At 40.2% G+C, this 20,369-nt stretch overlaps 1 protein-coding gene across 8 annotated transcripts in view; it reads left to right on the top strand.

Moving 5' to 3' along the window:
* SEMA5A (semaphorin 5A) overlaps positions 1-20,369 on the top strand; it is a 365,023-nt gene that overhangs the window by 312,080 nt on the left and 32,574 nt on the right. For all 8 annotated transcript variants that reach the window (XM_076330319.1, XM_076330320.1, XM_076330321.1 and 5 more), the window contains exon 17: positions 7,534-7,759. In XM_076330319.1, coding sequence (XP_076186434.1) covers positions 7,534-7,759 — 226 coding nt within the window. The remainder of the gene's footprint in view (positions 1-7,533; positions 7,760-20,369) is intronic.

Genomic DNA, 20,369 nt, shown 5'->3' with positions numbered 1-20,369 from the left:
TCTCTACGAGCGGTGTGCAAAAATACACATAAGTTCTTGATGTATTCAGTTATTTAAAAAAAAAAAAGAAAAACAATTTACAAATCTTGACAAATTTGTCCTGTTTTGTATCACATAACAATTTCATTTGCTAGGTGCATTTGAGTAGGGTGGTTAATTGTAACGCAGATCCATAAATGGAGTAGGTTTGGAAGAATCCAAATTAACTACTATGCCTCTTTCTATATTTTTTTTTTTTAAATCTCTGTCATCAGAATAAAGAAGCTTTTTATTCCTTAGACATTTCTAGTTTCATTTTGAATATGAGTTAATTCCAAATATCATGCTTTAAAATGAACTATTAGGAATTGTCATGTATGTGAAATAAATGTTTATCACTCTAAATGGTTCTCAGGTGCCAATGTGAATGTGAGCGTCCAAGAAGCAGTACTTAAGCATAAAAACTGCACTTCCTTGATGCAACCAGGCCGTTCTGCTTGCTGAGGTGGAGCTGAAGGTGCTCCTACTAACCCTGTGCGTTTGAGATATTCAGTTAAGCTACTCATGATTAAGTGATTTAATTTTTTGTAACAATTTCCTTCACAAAAGTTTGACTAGTTTGACATAAAATGTAGCTTTCGAGCATGGAGTTACACAAATGGCTGGTAGAGAAAAAGTAAGAGGAAAGTGGTAGCTTTCTTCACTCCAAAATTTGATGGTTTTATGAAGAGATGATGAAAGTAGGAACTTTCCTTATATAAATAAAATGACTGATGTTGAATATAGGAAGGATTTGAGTATCGAACTGTCCCAGTCTAATGACCTGCCCAACAGGCTCTGAACTCCAGGGAAAATGGTTCCAAATCCAGCCTTTAATTCCTTTTAAATTCCCCTTTACATCAATGGAAGTTTTTCCAATTATTTTGTTTAAAATACACAAAATTGAAACAAAAGGTTGTGCTCAGTCAGTATTTGCAGCCAAAAAAGAAATCCATTCACTTCAGAAGAAACCTGTTCCTTCTGCATAGGGTAACATGATTTTCTTCCTTCTATCCATCAAAATATTTTTAAAAATCTGTTATGAACACAAGCTACCTACCCTTACTTTACAGCACTACAGGATTGCATCTGCGCTCAGCAGTAGTCTCTGAAGTCCTGACTCCACTGGAATCAATAGAACTACTCCCATTGATGTCAACTGAAGCTAAAATACTACCTATGAACTAGGATATGGATGTGCCTTTCATGATTAAAATACAAAGGGAATCTTAGAAATGTTTTGGGGTTTTGTTTTTTAAGTATAGCTGTGAAATTTACAATGGGTGTTCTTTCAGGTCATGCTTTTGCAATAGTATTGTAATAGAAAAATGGCGATAAAGTAAGGTATATCTAATGGTATTTGGTTGAAGAACCTGGCTTTTTAAACTGTGGAAATAAATAGAAACATGATCAGGGACATACTTGTCTTTTGTTTGTTTCAGTTTGAAAATGCTTTTCTAAATGGATAAGACTTTACATTTCTGTAATGAAAATAAATGAACCACTTATTTTTTCAAGTTCAGTTAGTGATTTCCTGAATGTGTTTTTCAACCACTGCAAGATAAATGTTATCTATCTTTTGGTTCTTGGAGACAGAGAGGGTATATTAGTCCTTCAGGAAACTTATGTTTTGATGTGTAAACAAGGCCCCCTATAAATAGGAACTGTTTTTCTCTCAAGTTTTATAACACTGTTACATTCATTTTGGCCTTTGTTTTGATTGCACGTGAGAGCTATCCTTTCCTTTAACTACATATTGCTGTGACAAACTCAAAGCTTGGGAGGTGGCTGAGAGACTCAGGTTTTTATACCTTACAGCCCTGTCTTGTCCCAGGTGACATACTACACCATTCAATTTATGAATCAGTGACATTCTTTTCTATTGGTGTCTTAATAGCTGAAAAACTAAATAAATATTTTGGGCCAGACAAACTGAAGTTGATGGAGCAAAAGCAAAAATTTATAAGTATTTTTTAATCAATGGACTGTTTGGCGATTCCAAAAGAATATTCGAGAACTAATACAATATATTAAAAGCAAATCATAAAAGATAACCGTTGGGCTGAAAATACTTAAATGGACTGTTAATGTTGATTTAGCTGCCTTGTGAAGATAGTCTCTCACACTAACAGATGAGAAAGAAAAACACAGATGAGAAGTAAAGAAGTGCATTCAACATAGACGTACTATATACATGAAAGAAATAAGAGTTTGTTAGGAGAAATCCCTCCACAATATAAACATGTAATATAAATGGGAATAGAACTCTCTATCTGAATTCTGTTTTTCGTAAAAGTTGTAGTTCAAATGTAGTTAAAATGTAGATAAGATTTTTAGCCTAGTTTCCTAAGGAAGTATCAGGCTATCATGCTGTTTGTTAAAACTTAAACTAGGAGTAAAGTCTCAGAGATTCTCAAAATTTTCAGGAATTTGACTAAAGTGGCTATGCAGAGGCAAAAAAAATCAGTCTGTTCCATGTCCTCCCTGAGAAAACAGTAGAATTTTGTGCTATGTTATTTAGCACAATTTCCTCCAGTTTGAAATAAGATATTTTAGATATTACATTTTAGTTGTCCTTTTCTAGAATAATACAACCAAATAATTCTAAATAAATCTTGGTACCAAACATGACATTAATACTGTTTTTTCATTATACACAAATATTAGGAAATATTATTTAAAGACAGAAGCAAGGTAGCTGGTTAATAGCATAATCAATGTTTATTTTCTATCATTCCAAATTATGTTTTCAATATATGATGACTTTTCTCATATTACCACCAGTATGCTTCATGATAATTTTTAATTTTAATTTCTCGTTTTCATAGACATGTGCTTTGTGATGGATGTATGTATTTGTGTATTTTGTGGAAAATTCCTAACTAACTGTTGAGCTGTCCCCTGAAATTTAATCTTTAAAAGTCTCATTGTATCTTTGCCAGGCATAGCCAGGCATAAATTTAACAATCTCAACTGACTAAATCCACTCTGAACTAAAGGCCACAATATGGTGAATTAGGCCTCAAGTTTTAGGACAACTTGCAAAGAGAACTTTGAAAACATGGTTAAGTTTGAACTATTGCAATGATATTTTTGGAGTCTGCAAATAGGCTCAAATAATTATTGTTCTAAGTCCACAAGTTTACCCTAAGAACTAATGTACTTAAACCCATCATATGAGCCCCTGAAGTTTTCCTCTACGGATATCTAGAGGTCCCTCCCAGGAGAGCTCGACCCCATCTCTTCCTTTATTCCACATGGAGCACATGAGGTGGAGTTTGGCAGCCACTGTCTTGGTTCCTCTGAACAGCCCTATTGAAGCAGAATGCTTCACTGCTTTTCTAGTTCTTTCTTACCACTGTTTTGCTGAGATGAGACCTCAGTGTTTCATCTGAGACTTTTATTCCACTGTGTGGTTGCTTTACTATCGTATCCATGACTCTAGCTGGTCGAATTGCTTTGGAGAGGGCCATATTCCTGAAATCCCACTTGAGTAAATTGTTCAAGCATTGGACAAGGTGAGGAGGATAATCCAAGCAGAGATAGCAGTTTCCATGTTCCCAGTCCCTGACAAATCTTTCCAATCAGACTATGTCTTCATGCTAGCAGGACTAAATATACCCATGTGTGATCTGAATTGTGCCTTTTCTCACCCCCCCTTTACTTACTTCCAAATCTGAGACCATTCAGAGCAAGATCATTGTTCTGCTTATACTGCCGTTTTGTAGCGTCAGATCACATCAATGCTTTCATCAAGCACTGTGTGATTTTTGATTCCTCTGTGGCAGACGCGGTAGTTGGTAGAGCAGTGCAGCACTCACTGTTTGTGAGAGAAGTCAACAGGCTCTGCCAGGTCGTTATTAGTGCCAGAGCTTCGTGGGGTCATCCATTGTTAGGATATTCCTCTGAATTTTCTCAAAGATAGACTATTTACTGCTGTAAATATTTTCTGGGTAATCTACATATACTTTTGTTTCCCCTGCCATTCTGAGCCTTTCATGGCTATTATCCAGTGGTTGAATAAGACAGGCATGACAGCAGACAAACGTTCTTATAAGCTATGCACCAAGCAAAAAGAAAGGAAAAACTAACAAATGGTCTCTACAGATACTCTTAAGGAACATCTTTCTTTTCTGGCTCGTGTAAGAACATATGAGTATACCCTCTGTTAGGGTGTATGAAGGGACTACCTATCCTGAAGCACACTGATTACTGGTAGTCTGTTTTTTCAAGAAATGAGTGAACCATCTCAGATGTGTGTTAGCAAAGCAACATTCAATACATTGCCACTAAATGAACTTCTTCCTCTATTGCCTATTTTTATTTGACAAGGGGTTCATTGCATATCTCACACATTCTGCTTTTCATGACCCTCACCTGTCTACGCCATATCCAGTAAAGAAAGACCTCACATTTCTAGCAGCTTTTATTTTTGGTTGAAAAATATCAATACAAAAATCAACAGCAAATGAGGAACTGAAACTTTTAGACGATTGTGACTATATTGAAACAAACACTGTAGTAGCTACTATACTGATTGAATTATTCCTGCTTACATGCTACTAGAAAAGCGCTTATGTTTCAAGATGTTTGGAAGTGATATAGCACTTCTCCCAGACTGTCATTGAATTTTTCCAAGACATTTATTTGCCTTTGCAGCAGAAAATACTTTGATTTGGAAAACTGAAATATATGGCAAATGTTAAATGGATTAAAAGCTGGCTCACTGACAAATTGAAAAATGTGGTGTTAATGGACAGATATAAATGACTGGGACGTGTCTAGCAGGATCTGCCTGGAATCAGTTCTTGGGTCAATAGCACTTAACATTTTTATCAGCAGTCTAGACAGTGATATAAGACATCTTCAGTAAAACTTGACCATGACAGAGATTGTTGAGGTAGTAAATAATATACTAGATAATTGCAGAAGCTAATAAAACATATTTTAATGTTGCCAAACACCAGCTTCTTGTGTGGGATAGGAAACTATATGTAGTTGTAAAGCTGTGATTTAGAGAAGGACAGGTTATCAAAGATAACTGGGTCTACTTAAGCTCTTTGTGCAATGTTGTGGAAGGAAAAAGCACTAATGCAATAATGTATGTATTAAAGTCAGATTGTCAAGTGGAACAGGGTCATGATTGCGTCTGCATGCTGTATTGATAAGACTGCTTCAAGAGTTCCAAGTCAAATTTTGGTGTCCAGTCTTAAGGAAAATAAGGAAATAGGACAAAAGGAAGCCACAGAGATGCACAGGACCTGGAGATCAGGTTTTAAATACTATGTAGCTTTAAGACGTTCAGCTTATTTTATCATTATGTATGGGTACTTGGGCATGAAAAATATGTTTGTAGGTACAGGACAAGAAACACTTTCAGTATCGTTGATAAAGGCACAGCAAAATTCAGTGACTGGAAAATTAAATTAAGGGGAAAATGCAGCCTTGAATTAACTTGCAATTTGTTAGCTTTGAGGATTACTAAATAGTGGAACAGCTGATGCGGGGAGGTGATAGACTCATCAGTGCTAGACATCTTTAAAAAAAAAAAAAAAAGGGAAAGACGGAGTGCTCTTGCTAAAAGATGCACTGTAATCCAGCTGCTGGAGGGGACTGCACGTTGGAGGTCAATAGCCAGTTGGGATAGCAAGCGTGGTGGTTCTGGCTGTTTCTGGGATCTGTTAATTTTATGATTTCCTTTTTACAGTTTATGTGCTGCAAGGAGAACAGTCGTACCTATCCTGTCCTCAGTCTAAAACATACAGGATTTAAACACTTGCCTGGAGGAGTCATGAAGAAATTACTTCCCCTGCTGTACACAGGACCAGATAGTTTGCTTGTTCTTTGCTGTCTTCTGATCCAAAAACCAATGAAGGCTGAAACTCAGATCCCGGAAAAGTTGATCCAGTCCTCTGTGCTCTAAAGGGATCCTCTTTCATAGATGGTCCCTGAGTATGACTCAGGTGGTCACCATTGTAGTGATCACCAGGTTTTAAGGTGGGAAGGGGCTTTGCACAGCCTTGAGGAGTCAACAGGAGTAGTCCAGCTGAAGTCTTTGGGCTAAGAGCTCTTTCTTGCCTGAAGTACCACAAAACTATGAAACCAGGAAGTTTGTCACAAGTCCACCTGGCCTCAGAACATGAGAGTCTTGAACACAGCGCTGGGTTCTCTGGTGCCTTGCTGTGTTAGCGGGGCAGAGGTTTCTGGGGAATAATTTTTTTCCCAACCCTAACAGATGGAAAAATTAGAAAAGCTTTCAGACAAAGCAGCTTCTTTTAGATTGAAATAGCAACACAGCCTTTAAACCAAAATATAGGTTGAGAGCAATTGCTCTCAGCCTAATTGGTTATGTTAATAAGTTAGACCGTATGAGAGAAGAGGTAGTGGACTGACGAAAGTATGAAATAAAAAGGCTATTATCACCACGGGAAAGAGAGGAGCAGGTAATCTATTGCTTGTTAGAACATGGTGGTATCAGCTGGGGTAGGGGTTATGGAAGAAAGAGGTTGTACTATGTGATAAAACCATTATTTCTATTGTGTCCATATTTGTTAGTATTTAGTGGAATTACAAGCTTAGTTAGTAGGCTCCCTTTCAGAAGGTACCCTCCGCTGAGTACCTCTCTAAGAGGTCAGAGGTAGAGAGATCATTTTAAAATTCTCCCACTGATGCCTGTTTCTTTTTGTCTTTAATAACTTGTCAGTGTGAATTCATTCTGGTATTTAATGGTTGTTTAATTTCATCCATATAGTTTACAAAGCACTTGTATCAGATGAAGCGTATTATGCTCTGGGAAATGAATGGGCAGGACCTACAGATCTTGACGATACTCATCAGAAGACATATATTCTGGGGCTTGAGAATATTGGCAATTCTGCATTTGTTTCTTAGGTGTGGTCTGTTCCCTTTGGTGCATATCAGTCCACAGGGAATTTGCTTCTGATGATAGGTTTAGCAATGCTGGAGCTATGGGTAACACGCACCTCAGGGAGCCAGATTCTGTAATAGGAAACATTTTTTGTCCATTGTCCCCTTGTAATACATGAGCAATATACAAAATGGACAGTGGTTCACTTATTCATATGCCACTAGATTTTACCAAGGAATTATTTGCTGGTTTGTGTCTTGTACTTGCAGTTTATCAGAATTCCTCTTAATTAAAAGCTTTAACATACTTAGCTACACCTTATTTGGGGCTATTAATTTATAAAGGATGCACTTTATCATGGTACTTACAGTGTTCAGCTTACTGTTTTTATGGATGTAATAGATCTAATTTGTACTGGTATATTATTGCTTTTAGCAGTGTGATACTGTGCTTGCCTAGAAGCAGAAAAAAACACTTTCAGTTTGAGATTGGAATTAAAAGTTTATTGATGATCACTGCTATTGGAAATGCTGGAAAAAATATCAGAGGCTTTTTTATTGGTTGGCTTTTTGTCTGTTTTGAGGGTTTGTGGGTTTTTTTTTAAGTCTTATTTAATGGTTATATTCATTATGAACATTTTCTTTCAGGAATATCAGCCTTGTAACACCAATGCCTGTCCAGAGTTAAAAAAGACAACTCCTTGGACGCCTTGGACCCCAGTCAATATTTCAGACAACGGTGGCCACTATGAACAACGTTTCCGATACACCTGCAAAGCGCGCTTGCCTGACCCAAATTTGCTAGAGGTGGGAAGGCAAAGGATTGAAATGCGTTATTGTTCCAGTGATGGCAGCAGTGGATGCTCGACAGATGGTAAGCAAAGCTAGAGTGGCTGCACGATGCCTCCTGCTAGCGAGGTGTCTGCAGTTCCATTTTCAGCACAGAGTGGAAGTTTTTGTTTGCTGGTGTTTTGCATAACAGAACGGATAATGAAAAGGAGGACATAGTGATCTCAACAGGGAATCTAGCTTGTATTTCTTCTGGACTTAGCTTCATCATTCAGACTAATCAAGTGTCTTTTACCACCGTTTATGAGATTTGCCAGGTTATTTTAATATTCTTTACAATAATCTGCGAGCCATGACATGGCAGCCCAGTTCTCGGAGGATTCTGTCACCTCCTTATACTCTCTCGGGTTTTTACCGGGGGAGACTTTGTGCAGCATTAATGTATTTTGGTAAATATTTACCTAGACTATGTAGTATTGATGCTGAGAAGAACTTTTTGCTCAGTAATTCTAAAGTAACAACTGTAAGATTTATGCAGGTGTTTAAATAAGGGGTTTATGAACTGGATAATTTCTATTATAAAAGTTTATGTTATGCTATTGCTAGTAATTTAAATTTCTGTTTATTTCTGAGATGGAAGACTGGACTCCTTCAAAATATTTTCAACTTTAGATGACTTTAAATTGGAATTATTTTATTTCAGAATTTTGTTCTTTCCTTACCAGTAAAACATAGTTTTGAATAAATGTTATATGTATATATATAAAAACTAAAAACTAGGCGAACTTCTGACAGTCACTCTAATTTTTATTAATACATTTCATTATCTAGTTTAAATTATATATCAGTGTTTCTTTTTAAGTATTATATTTTAGTTATATAATCTAAGGAAATACTGATTTTTAATTATTATATTTTAATATTTATAGACTGCTGTCCACTTACATAGCCTTTTGTATCTTCACAACACCCAGGTTAGCTGAAAAAATGTATAACTGAAGGCATTTGGCTTATCTAAGGCCACAAAGAGAGAATAGTTTCCAAGTCCTTGGGCTTTCTAGTTCTCAATACTTTTTTTCTGACAGACCAACTATTGTGAAAATCAGTGTTAAGCATTTCCTGCTTGTGTTGGGTTTACGTGGCAAGGTTTTGGTAGAGGGAGGGGCTGCAGGAGTGGCTTCTGTGAGAAGATGCTAGAAGCTTCCCCCATGCCCTTCACCCTGTGTAAAAGCTTCATTGATTCACATGACACCTGTGTATCTTTGGAGGGGGCAGGATGTTAGTAATTTTTTAAAGAAATACATAGTACCAAACTGCGTGAAATAATAAAACAAAACCCATGGTACTCCAGATGAGACTTTGTTTCATACTCTGTCACTCCCATTTCAGGTAATCTACAGTCTCCAATGTTTATTTTTTAGGTCTGGATAGCAAGGCAGGTTTTGGCATGGAGCAACTCTTGTAACAAGTGTTTCTGCTATTCCTCTGTTTTCATCCAAATTAAGTTTCAAACTAGCATTTAGCAGAGATTTTGCTCTGCTAGGATTGGTGTATGACCTACCTTTCTTATCCTAAATAAGACTTTTGTGTGGCAGTGGTGCTGTTTGCTGTCTTCCAGCACTTTGACATTTATGACACCTTTTTAAAATTTCATGAGATTAAATGAGAAAGAGAATATTTTTCCCACCAGATAGTACAGAGTTAGGAGAGTAATCACAACAACTAGAAGTAGATCTACAGAAGAATCTGGGTATATTCTTGTCTGACAGCTGTCAGCCTGACCTTGGTCCCGGGGAAGATTATGGAGCGGTTCATCTTGAGGGCGCTCACAAGGCATGAGCGGGACAACCAGGGGATCAGGCCCAGCCAGCACGGGTTCATGAAAGGCAGGTCCTGCTTGACCAACCTGATCTCCTTCTATGACCAGGTGACCCGCCTAGTGGATGAGGGAAAGGCTGTGGATGTGGTCTACCTGGACTTCAGTAAGGCCTTTGACACCGTCTCCCACAGCATTCTCCTCGAGAAGCTGGCGGCTCACGGCTTAGACAGGTGGACTCTGCGCTGGGTCAAAAACTGGCTGGACGGCCGGGCCCAGAGAGTTGTGGTGAATGGAGTTCAATCCAGTTGGCAGCTGGTCACGAGCGGTGTTCCCCAGGGCTCAGTTTTGGGGCCGGTCTTGTTCAATATCTTTACCAATGATCTGGATGAGGGGATCGAGTGCTCCCTCAGTAAGTTTGCAGATGACACCAAGTTGGGCGGGAGTGTTGATCTGCTGGAGGGTAGGAAGGCTCTGCAGAGGGACCCGGACAGGCTGGATCGATGGGCCCAGGCCAACTGTATGAGGTTCAACAAGGCCAAGTGCCGGGTCCTGCACTTCGGCCACAACAACCCCATGCAGCGCTACAGGCTTGGGGAAGAGTGGCTGGAAAGCTGCCTGGCGGAAAAGGACCTGGGGGTGCTGGCTGACAGCTGGCTGAACATGAGCCGGCAGTGTGCCCAGGTGGCCAAGAAGGCCAATGGCATCCTGGCCTGTATCAGAAAGAGTGTGGCCAGCAGGAGTAGGGAAGTGATCGTGCCCCTGTACTCGGCCCTGGTGAGGCCGCACCTCGAATACTGTGTTCAGTTTTGGGTCCCTCACTACAAGAAGGACGTTGAGGTGCTGGAGCGTGTCCAGAGAAGGGCAACGAAGCTGGTGAAGGGTCTGGAGAACAATTCTTATGAGGAGCGGCTGAGGGAACTGGGGTTGTTTAGCCTGGAGAAAAGGAGGCTGAGGGGAGACCTCATCGCTCTCTACAACTCCCTGAAAGGAGGTTGTAGCGAGGTGGGTGTCGGTCTCTTCTCCCAAGTAACTAGCGATAGGACGAGAGGAAATGGCCTCAAGTTGCGCCAGGGGAGGTTTAGATTGGACGTGAGGAAAAGTTTCTTTACTGAAAGAGTGGTGAAACATTGGAAGAGGCTGCCCAGGGAAGTGGTTGGGTCCCCATCCCTGGAGGTATTTAAAAGACGAGTAGATGAGGCGCTTAGGGAGATGGTTTAGTGGGCATGGTGGTGTTGGGTCGACGGTTGGACTCGATGATCTTAGAGGTCTTTTCCAACCTTAATGATTCTATGATTCTATGTCAGCACTTAAGAATGGAGTATAAGAAAGCCGACACGCTATTTAGAGAGCAGGTTAGTAGGACAAACCAGTGCAAGAGCCAGTTTGTCTTAGACCACATTGCTGCAAGCAAATTAAGCATGGAGACACCTTTCTCAGCTCTGAAGTCATGATCATAAGTCCTCTGCTGGAGTTGGATGCATAAGCTGACTCTTTCTTACAGAATCTAGTCAGAAGTAACAGTGCCTACATTTTGTTAAATAAAGCGTTCAGGCAGAGTGCAAGAGACAAGGGTGCATTCTTTGCCTGATTAGCTTGAAGATTTTTCTTTCACTTCTGAACATCAGAGTCCTGAATTTCCTAGTGTTGTAGCTTATTTGTTGCATCTTGCTGAAGCTGCTGCTTTGCTTCATTTGGAAACAATTAATCATTGGCCCAATGTATGGGAGTGACCCCGCTGCACAGTAATTGAAATGTTCAGCTGGGAGAAGGATTTTTGCTGACTAATCCCAAAACTACTGAATATTTAAATACTTTATATAGAGTAGTTGACAGGGCAGAAACTATTACACATCTGTCCATTCCTCCTAGTGAGTGCCCTCATAACTTTGTCATTAATTCGTGCTCAATCTTTGACTCTTTTGGGCCAGTGAGTCTGTAATTATTCTGTAATGAAAGATCAAACCCAATCGGTGTTCCAAGTGGCTGCATTAACCAATATGCTTCTGGTGAAAAGAGTTACTGCTATGTCTCCTTTAGCCACATTTTATTTTGAGCCTGTTTGCTTAGGCATTTTCTGATTATGGATGTCAGAACAGTATGGAGTGGAACATTTGCTGGGGGGGGACACTGTTTTGATTTGCTGATGTGATGAAACTTACTGACTGCCTCTAAACTGCAGGATTCAGGAGCACTTCCCTGATCCCAGGTTTGGATTTAGGTCAACGCACCACCCCTCTGCTGCTCCTTGATTTCATGGGAAGAAAATACATGAATAAGAGTCATGTAGTGTAGCTGAAGCTTTTGGAACAGAAGGATCTCATGAGAATGGGAAACCATGAATTTTGGCGGACACTTTCACAATTTCTGGCTAGATAGCAAGGAAACATCATAACTTACTTCCACCTGACCAGAGCCTGCATACTGTGAAACATTCTTTTCATTATCTCCATGTTGAACTGTAGCAATTTGCTGGCTTTTATAGAAAGATTAATACCGGTACAGCATGCTTGGCATACTTCATTACCAAAGATGTGTTCTGCAAAGATCAGTTCTCTGTTCTTTGCAGAAGAGAGCCATTTGTTAGAAATTTTCTCATTGCCTATAATCTCCCACTGTGCAACTATAGTCATGCTGTGTTAAACAGAATCATGTTTCACTGTCAGACACTAGCAAAGCAAACTTTCTTTGCAGTCTGAGCTTAGAGGTAGAACTTCTTACCAGAAACCCACCAGACTCCTCCTGAGTGTGGTAAGATTTCTATCTTAATCAGCCGAGCAGTAGCATTTGCACACTCTATTCATGCTTTTCTGATTTGAAGTTTCATTAAGAGGAAAGAAAAATGCATACATTTTGTTCTCTGCCTCTGGGTTTTCATATAGTGCTCCAATAGGGAACAGACAGCTATTTCAAATAAACTGAGAGACATTGTGTATGTTGTTGCACATCTTAATGCAAATGTCTGTACAGTCCACCATTAAAAGTCTAGAAATTAAATCACCATAGGCTTTAATGTGTGCTTATGAAAAATATTAAATATCTACATTAAACAATCTAACTGACTCTCTGTAGGATTATCTGATATATAAGCACTACGAGTTGTATTGAAAACGTAAGTTTTTAATCCAGGGATTAAAATTTCACAGGGTATGAGGTTACCTGATTTTTCCAGGTTGAATTTATCTCACCTAACTCTGAACTCCATTGTAGTCTACAAAGACAGCTAGCACCCCTGAGGAATGTGGGATCCATCTGAAGATAAGCATCTGATACCATGGTGTCCTGGTTTCGGCTGGGATAAAGTTAATTTTCTTCCTAGTAGCTGGTATAGTGCTATGGTTTGGATTTAGGGTGAGAACAAAGTTGATAACACAACGATGTTTTAGTTGTTGCTAAGTAGTGCTTACACTGGTCAAGGACTTTTCACCTTCTCATGCCCTGCCAGCGAGAAGCTGGGAGGGGGCACAGCCAGGACAGCTGACCCAAACTGGCCAAAGGGGTATTCCATACCATATGATGTCATGCTCAGTATATAAACTGGGGGGGAGTGAGCAAACAGCTATGTGTTTAGCTGCCTGCTGGGTTAAACCACAACAGTCCTTTTGGCGCCCAACGTGGGGCATGAAGGGTTGAGATAATGACAGATCTGACTAGAGCATGTTAAGGCAAATTTGTTATAAGCATTCATCATATTGGTTTAACAGTCACTGATCACAGTGTTGGTTAATTTACTCTCAAAGCTGTCATGCTTGCTCTCAAAGTTGTGTCATGTAACACCTTTCTTGCTGTACCTGTTCCCTGTTGTGCTGTCTGTCACCTCTGGGAGCTGGATCAAGGATACCATTCTGCTGCACTGTGTAACACTACTGGTTTATGATGTGATAAAATTATCGGTCGTGAGACTAATCTGGTATTTGTACTTGACATTGCCATCATCTCCATACCTCGGGAGCCACCTTTCGGAAACTATTAATAATTACACTCTTTACCTTTTCTCCTCGGGGAACCAATCTATGGGGGAGATGGGGGGGGGACACTTTCCCCCGCTCCTTCACCTTCCCTTTCTCCTTCAGGCTAGTTACAACAGCTCTTGAGAATTTTGAGTATCCTTGGGATGTTCAAACCAGCATGTTCCTATTGCTATGTCTCCTGAATGTGGTTCAGATCTTGTTTAAGGTTAAACAATTATTTAAGAATACCATCCAGAGACCAAGCCCCCCAACAGGCCCTGCGGCTACTCAAACCCCCACTACAGGCACTGCAGCTACTCAAACCCTGGCGACAGCCACTGTGGCTGAAGCAGAGAACCAACCCGTGCCAGTATCAGTCACCCCTATATACACAAGACAAAATCCACAAGAAAATAAGCTCATTTAGTAAGGGATGAAGATGAACCAGGGCCATCATGAGAACAGGAGGAGGAAGAGGCAGAACCCATAAATGAGATGGTAACCACCCAATCCTTATCTCTGGGTGAGCTGTGAGATATGTGAAAAGATTTCAGTCGTCATCCAGGCGAGCACATTGTCACCTGGCTGCTCCGACGCTGGGATAACGGGGCCAGTAGCCTGGAATTAGAGGGTAAAGAAGCCAAGCAGCTGAGATCCCTTTCCAGGGAAGGGGGCATTGACAAAGCGTTTGGAAAAGGGGCACAATCCCTCAGCCTCTGGAGGCGACTCCCCTCAGGTGTGAAGGAAAGGTATTCCTTCAAGGAAGATGTCATATGTCACCCAAGCAAGAGGACCCCCATGGAGAGGACTCCAGCCATGCTGGAGGTGATTTATGGTGACCTGAACAACGAGCAGTTATCCAAAGATCCAGATGAAGTCAAGTGCACCCAACCCATGTGGCGGAAGTTTGTATGGGGCGCACCATTGTCATATGCCAACTCATTGGCAGTAATGACCTGGAAAGACGAGAGGAACCAACAGTGGATGAATTGGCTGGCCAACTCCGGCAATACGGAGCAAGTCTCTCTTCCTCCCTACGGGCCTGCGTCTTGCCTGTGGAGAAACTGTCTCGAGAGGTCCAACAACTCAAAGAGGATAGGTCCTACTCCCCACCTGTATGGACCAGTATCTCTGCCATTAGGAGTAAGTGTCCCTTTGCTCAAGAGAGAGGATATAGTGGATACACACCACAGGCCACCCTGTGGTTTTACCTATGTGACCATGGAGAGGACATGAGGAAGTGGGATGGAAAACCTACCTCAACCCTAGAGGCACGGGTACGTGATTTGTAAGGAGAACCAATCACAAAAGGGGGTTCTTCGAGGGAAATTGCTGCTCCAGTTTCCAGCGAGCAGTTCCCCAGACAGAGTAGAAGGGCTGATCTCACTTCCAATCTTAATAAAGGGACTTTTGATTTGCATTTACAAGAAGTGAGTAACGGATACTATGACCAGGAGTAGAGGGGCCCTGCCTCCAGCCAGGTGGAGTAAAGGGACAACTGGATTTACTGGACTGAGTGGATTCGATGGCCTGGCACATTGGACCCACAGGAGTATAAGGCTCTAGTGGACACCGGTGCACAGTGTACTCTAATGCCATCAAGCTATAAAGGGACAGAACCCATCTGTATTTCTGGGGTGACGGGGGGATCCCAACAGCTAACTGTGTTGGAGGCTGAAGTGAGCCTAACTGGGAATGAGTGGCAGAAGCACCCCATTGTGACTGGCCCAGATGCTCCGTGCACCCTTGGCATAGACTACCTCAGGAGAGGGTATTTCAAGGACCCAAAAGGGTACCGGTGGGCTTTTGGCATAGCTGCCTTGGAGAGGAAGGAAATTAAACAGCTGTCCACCTTGCCTGGTCTCTTGGAGGACCCTTCTGTTGTGGGGTTGCTGAAGGTCGAAGAACAACAGGTGCTGATCGCTACCACAATGGTGCACCAGTGGCAATATCACACCAGCTGAGACTCCCTGATTCCCATCCATGAGCTGATTCGTCGACTGGAGAGCCAAGGAGTGATCAGCAAGACTCGCTCACCCTTTAACAGTCCCATATGGCCAGTGCGAAAGTCTAATGGAGAGTGGAGACTAACAGTAGACTATCGTGGCCTGAACAAAGTCACGCCACTGCTGAGTGCTGCCGTGCATATGTATGTATATGTGCACAAACCACCCTCTAGAGGTACTGCTTTCTTTCCATTGTGTATATAAAGGAAACAGCAATGATGAGCTTAGACAAGACACTTGTATTTGACATTGCCAAAGTTAGACGAGGTTAGCTCCCAAAATACCTTCAGAAAACAATTAAACAAAGACAGTGCTTCTAATTTCAGTCAGTCTGAAAGAGTCTTTTATTTTATTTAGGTGGGAAGGGAGAATAAAATCTGAAGAAAAGTCACAAATTCCTTAAAGGAGAAAAAGGCACCTGGAAACCTGAACTTAGATTCCCAGTTGTCACTGCTTTCTCTATGCCAAACTTAAAACAATAGTTATTTTTGAAGGCAGGACGTAATTTAGGCTGAAATACTGTTTTAGTGGCCACGATCTTTGTGAAGAGATTGATTAAACCCTATTGTTACCCACAGGAAATCTATAGTGCATTCAGAATTTAGTACAGAATAAAACAGGTCTGATAATCAGTAATGTCCTGTAGTCAGGAGGAGTACCTTTGAGATGTTATCTCTTATACTGTCTTATTGAAGCTAAACCGTGGTATTCTGAGATAACAAAATGAATTGTGGAAGTTAAAACTGAATTTGGTAACAAATTCAAGTTTGACTGACAAACAGCAACTCTTCATTGGAACTTTGGAATTACATATTTAAACACAGAAAAGCTAGGTACAAGAAATAAAGTTCTCATGGTAACATAACATCCTCCATCTGCATACTGTTTTTTTTTTTTTTTAAATATGTTATCTTTGCATTGCATTAATGTTTGTCATTGCATTTTACCAGTTAAATTTTACTAAGTAGATTTTGAAGGTTTATAAGGTTTTTATAAGTTATAGGTATATAGGCCTGAAGGTATGTAAGTTTTATGCTTCAATGATATTCTCAAATACCTGCAGAATATCTTCAGAAAGTGACAACACTGAAACAATCTTTGCTTATCCTTGTTACCTGCTGCACTTTAAGCAGCGTTTCATGCTGTCATTTAGAAATGATTCAGGATACTTGAATTTTGGCTCCAGATCATCTTCTCCCAAAGTCATGAACCTAGACTGCTTGGATAGTTGAATTTTCTTTGTTAGGTTTGAACAGGAGGACATAAGGCATAAATCAGTCAAGTAATACAATTTATCAGGTGTCACTGCTACTTCTCTCTTATTTAGAGCTGTATTCCTTAGCTACAGGCTAGACTAGAGAATTACTATAAATATATGTGTTTTATTACATTTGCCTCTTTTAAGGCAAATTAACTGAACTCGGCTGGGAATGTTGCAGTCTTCAAGAAGTATCAGGCCAATCAAAGTCTCATTACAGGTTTTTGCAAAGGCAGATATTTTCTCCTGTACTGGTCAGGGCAGGTGACTTTCATGTTAACATGTCTCCGAACAGGATTAATTTCTTATGGAGTTGTTAGACTATTCCAATTCGACCAAAAAGTTTTAAAAACTTACTTAGAAATTATCAAATCATCTTGGTTTAGATCAGATTTATGTAACTTAATTAGACAATTTTTTTTCTGTTATACGTGCTTGCTAAGTATAATGGAGTAAGTCAGTCAGCAGCAAAGCAGCGCTAATTTCTCTGTAATTTTGCCCATACTGAACAAAGCATAAGTGCTTAAAATGAGAGAATAGTCTTCTGTTTAGATGTCAGTTCATATCTTCTGTCTTCCCTGGTCTTAGAAGTTGATGGTTATTTTGTCCACAAAATCCCTGTGACTGCTTTTACTGAAGTTTTTGCAGTACTTGTTGTTACTTGTGGAAATTTTTGCTTTAGGGAAGAACAGCTGCCTGTTTAAAATTGTACTGGGATTAAATATTTAAATTCCCTTTTCTAGCCTCAGTGTGCAGCAGTTTATTAATTGAGTACGGCTTCTAAACAACTGAAAATAAGCCTGTTGGTAAACTGCAAGCAGAATTGATACATTCGAGTCGTTCACAGGGCTTTAAATCAGCCATAGGCTTTCTGAGAATGATTTAGTTTAAAACATTTGAATGATGAACCTGTCATAAAGGCCAGATCTGGATTTGATTCACAGCTGTTCTGTCTGTCTTTGGAAGACTATTCATTAGTTCACTGATGATGCTATGACTGATCATTCTTCTGCAGATTTCACAACTATTTCTGTAGATAGGTTTTAAATAATAAGAGCTTAGGTGTTGTTTTAGCAACTAGACTTTTGCTGTTACCAAGCCAAGGGCATTGGCCCTTGCATTCTTTTTTAGCCAGATATTTTCATCTTGGGGGACAATAAGCTGAGAAATACAGAAGGCTTAATGTTGTTTTCTGTTGGGGGGCACAATCTGGTTTCTGTTCTTGGAGGTGGATGTGGAGCAATCAGAAAGTAACCCAAATCGCAAACAGAGATGGCAAGCAAGAAAACCACAATTTAATGAGAGAAGTAGGAGTTTTCATAGTTTCGTGCCACTTGATCTGAAAGATTACAATGCTTTTATATTTATACCTTCTCCTATCGAATTTGATGTAAACTGTGATACAGATAGGACTCTGTTCTGTATAGCCACTTACTTTCTGAAGAAGTTTTTCTTGAAGAAATTCTACAGTGTAATCTTTTGGTTAGTTTTGCATTACCCCCTCTGCTCCCCATCCCTGCCACCACCTCAGTTAATAAACAGGACTTCTTAGCTGAAGGACTCAATGATTCTTATTCTCCACCCGTTTTCCATAGCTTAACAAGTTACTACACATCAGTTGGCCAAAGAAGGAAAGGGGTGGTTGGACTTTCCATTTGCAACAAAGTCTTTGCATGGACAGTTACAAGAGCTCTGCAGACATGTAATAATTAGACCATGAGTCCTCTTTTTTATATGTATATTTATATATATGTGTATATATGTGTGTATGTATGTATATGTGCACATGATTTATTGGATTGTCCTCATGCTGGTATTATGCTAGGCAAATTCACCCTAAAGATTCATACTCCATATTGGCTTTTCAAAATAGCATGTGAAAGTATCAATATTCTAATACTAAAAACTTGTTAGGGGGGTGCCTTTATTAAATATTAGCTATATAGGATATTGAAGAACTTTTACGTAAAAGAGACTGTATGATCTGAGTTGTAACACAGTGAAAATGCCTCAGAAGCACAAGGTCCTGAAACTGAAGGGGTTTGTTACAGAATGCTGTCTCATTAATTTTCAACTATGTCTTCCTTTCTCTTAGATTTCTTCTCTAGTATCTACCTATTTTATATTGTATTTGCTGCTATGTTTATATCCAGTCATTTTGTTCAGGTCACGCTTTTTTTTTTGCATTGTCTATGAAGGAGATATTTACAGTTTTTGTAGAAATGCAGAGACTGCATTGATGGGATACTTACACAGAGTGAGTTTTCTGTCATTGCCAAAGGTGCTCTTTAGAGTTTTGTGTTCAGAGAGGCAGCCGTTCTGTGCCTTGCCATCTTCTGAAAGAAATAATCATTCTTTTTCTTAATGTATCTGAAATAGACGACCACCTGCTTAGTTTCTCTCCCCCCATCTTCAGAGGCCTAAACTCTTATAATACTCAAGAAAGATCCTTAGAATAACCTATAAAACAGATTTATAATCCATCTGTTCACGGTGTTCTCCTTTTATAAGAAGTTGCAACTAACTTCTGAATACAATCAGCAAAGGAGATTTTAGGTGTGGAAAGTATAAATATGCAAGAATAATAGGAAAATAGTCACGTCTTGAATAATCAGTCAAATCTCCTCCTTAACAGAGGAAATGGATCATGTTTACTTTTCATAAGAGTACAGGTAAAAGTAAAGCTGTAGTCGAGAGTGAACTATTTCTACTTTTTTTTTTTTTTCCATTGTACTTAAATATCACTGAATCGTTTAGGTTGGAAGGAACCTCTTGAGATCATATAGTCCAATCCCCCTGCTCGATCAGGGTCACCTAAGTACTGGTTGCCCCTGGACCTTGTAAAGTTGAGTTTTGAATATCTCCACAGATGGAGACTACACAACCTCTAAGGGCAACCTGTTCCAGTATTTGACCATACTCACAGTAAAAAGGTGGTTTTTTGTCTTCAGATGGAATTTTGTGTGTTTTAATTTGTGCCTATTGCCTCTTGTCCTGTTGGTGGGTACTACTGAGAAGAGCCTGGGTCCCTCTTCTTTATTTCCCCCATCAGGTATTTATACACATTGATGAGATCCCCTGAGTCTTTTCTTTTCCAGGTTGAACTGTCCCAGCTCTCTCAGCCTCTTCTCATATGAAAGGTGCTCCAGGCCCTTAATCATCCTTTGGCCCTGCCCTGATTTGCTTCAGTAAGTCCATATCTTTCTTGTACTGGGGAGCCCAGAATGGGGCCCAGCACTCCAAATGGGATCTCACCAATGCTGAGTAGAGGGGAAGCATCACCTCCTGTGACCTACTGGCAAGGCTCTTCCCGATGCAGCCCAAGAAGCTGTTAGCCTTCTTTGCCACAAGGGCACATTGCTGGCTCACAGTCAGCTTGCTGTCCACCAGGACCTCAAGATCCTTCTCTGCAGAGCTGCTTTCTAGATGGTTGGCCTCAAACTACTGTTGCATGGGATTGTTCCTCCCCAGATGCAAGACTTTGCATTTCCCCTTGTTGAACTCCATGAGGTTCCTCTCTGCCTAGTCAAAGTGCGACACAACCCTCTGGTGTATCAGCCACTCTTCCCATTTTTGTATCATCAGCAAACTTGTCCAGGTCATTAATGAAGGTGTTAAACAGGATTGGACCCAGTACTGACCCCTGGCGTACATCACTAGTGGCT

This window comes from Aptenodytes patagonicus, chromosome 2 (genome assembly GCF_965638725.1).
Source record: "Aptenodytes patagonicus chromosome 2, bAptPat1.pri.cur, whole genome shotgun sequence".
NCBI classification, from domain to species: Eukaryota; Metazoa; Chordata; class Aves; order Sphenisciformes; family Spheniscidae; genus Aptenodytes; species Aptenodytes patagonicus.
This window is presented reverse-complemented; position numbering and strand designations above follow the sequence as displayed.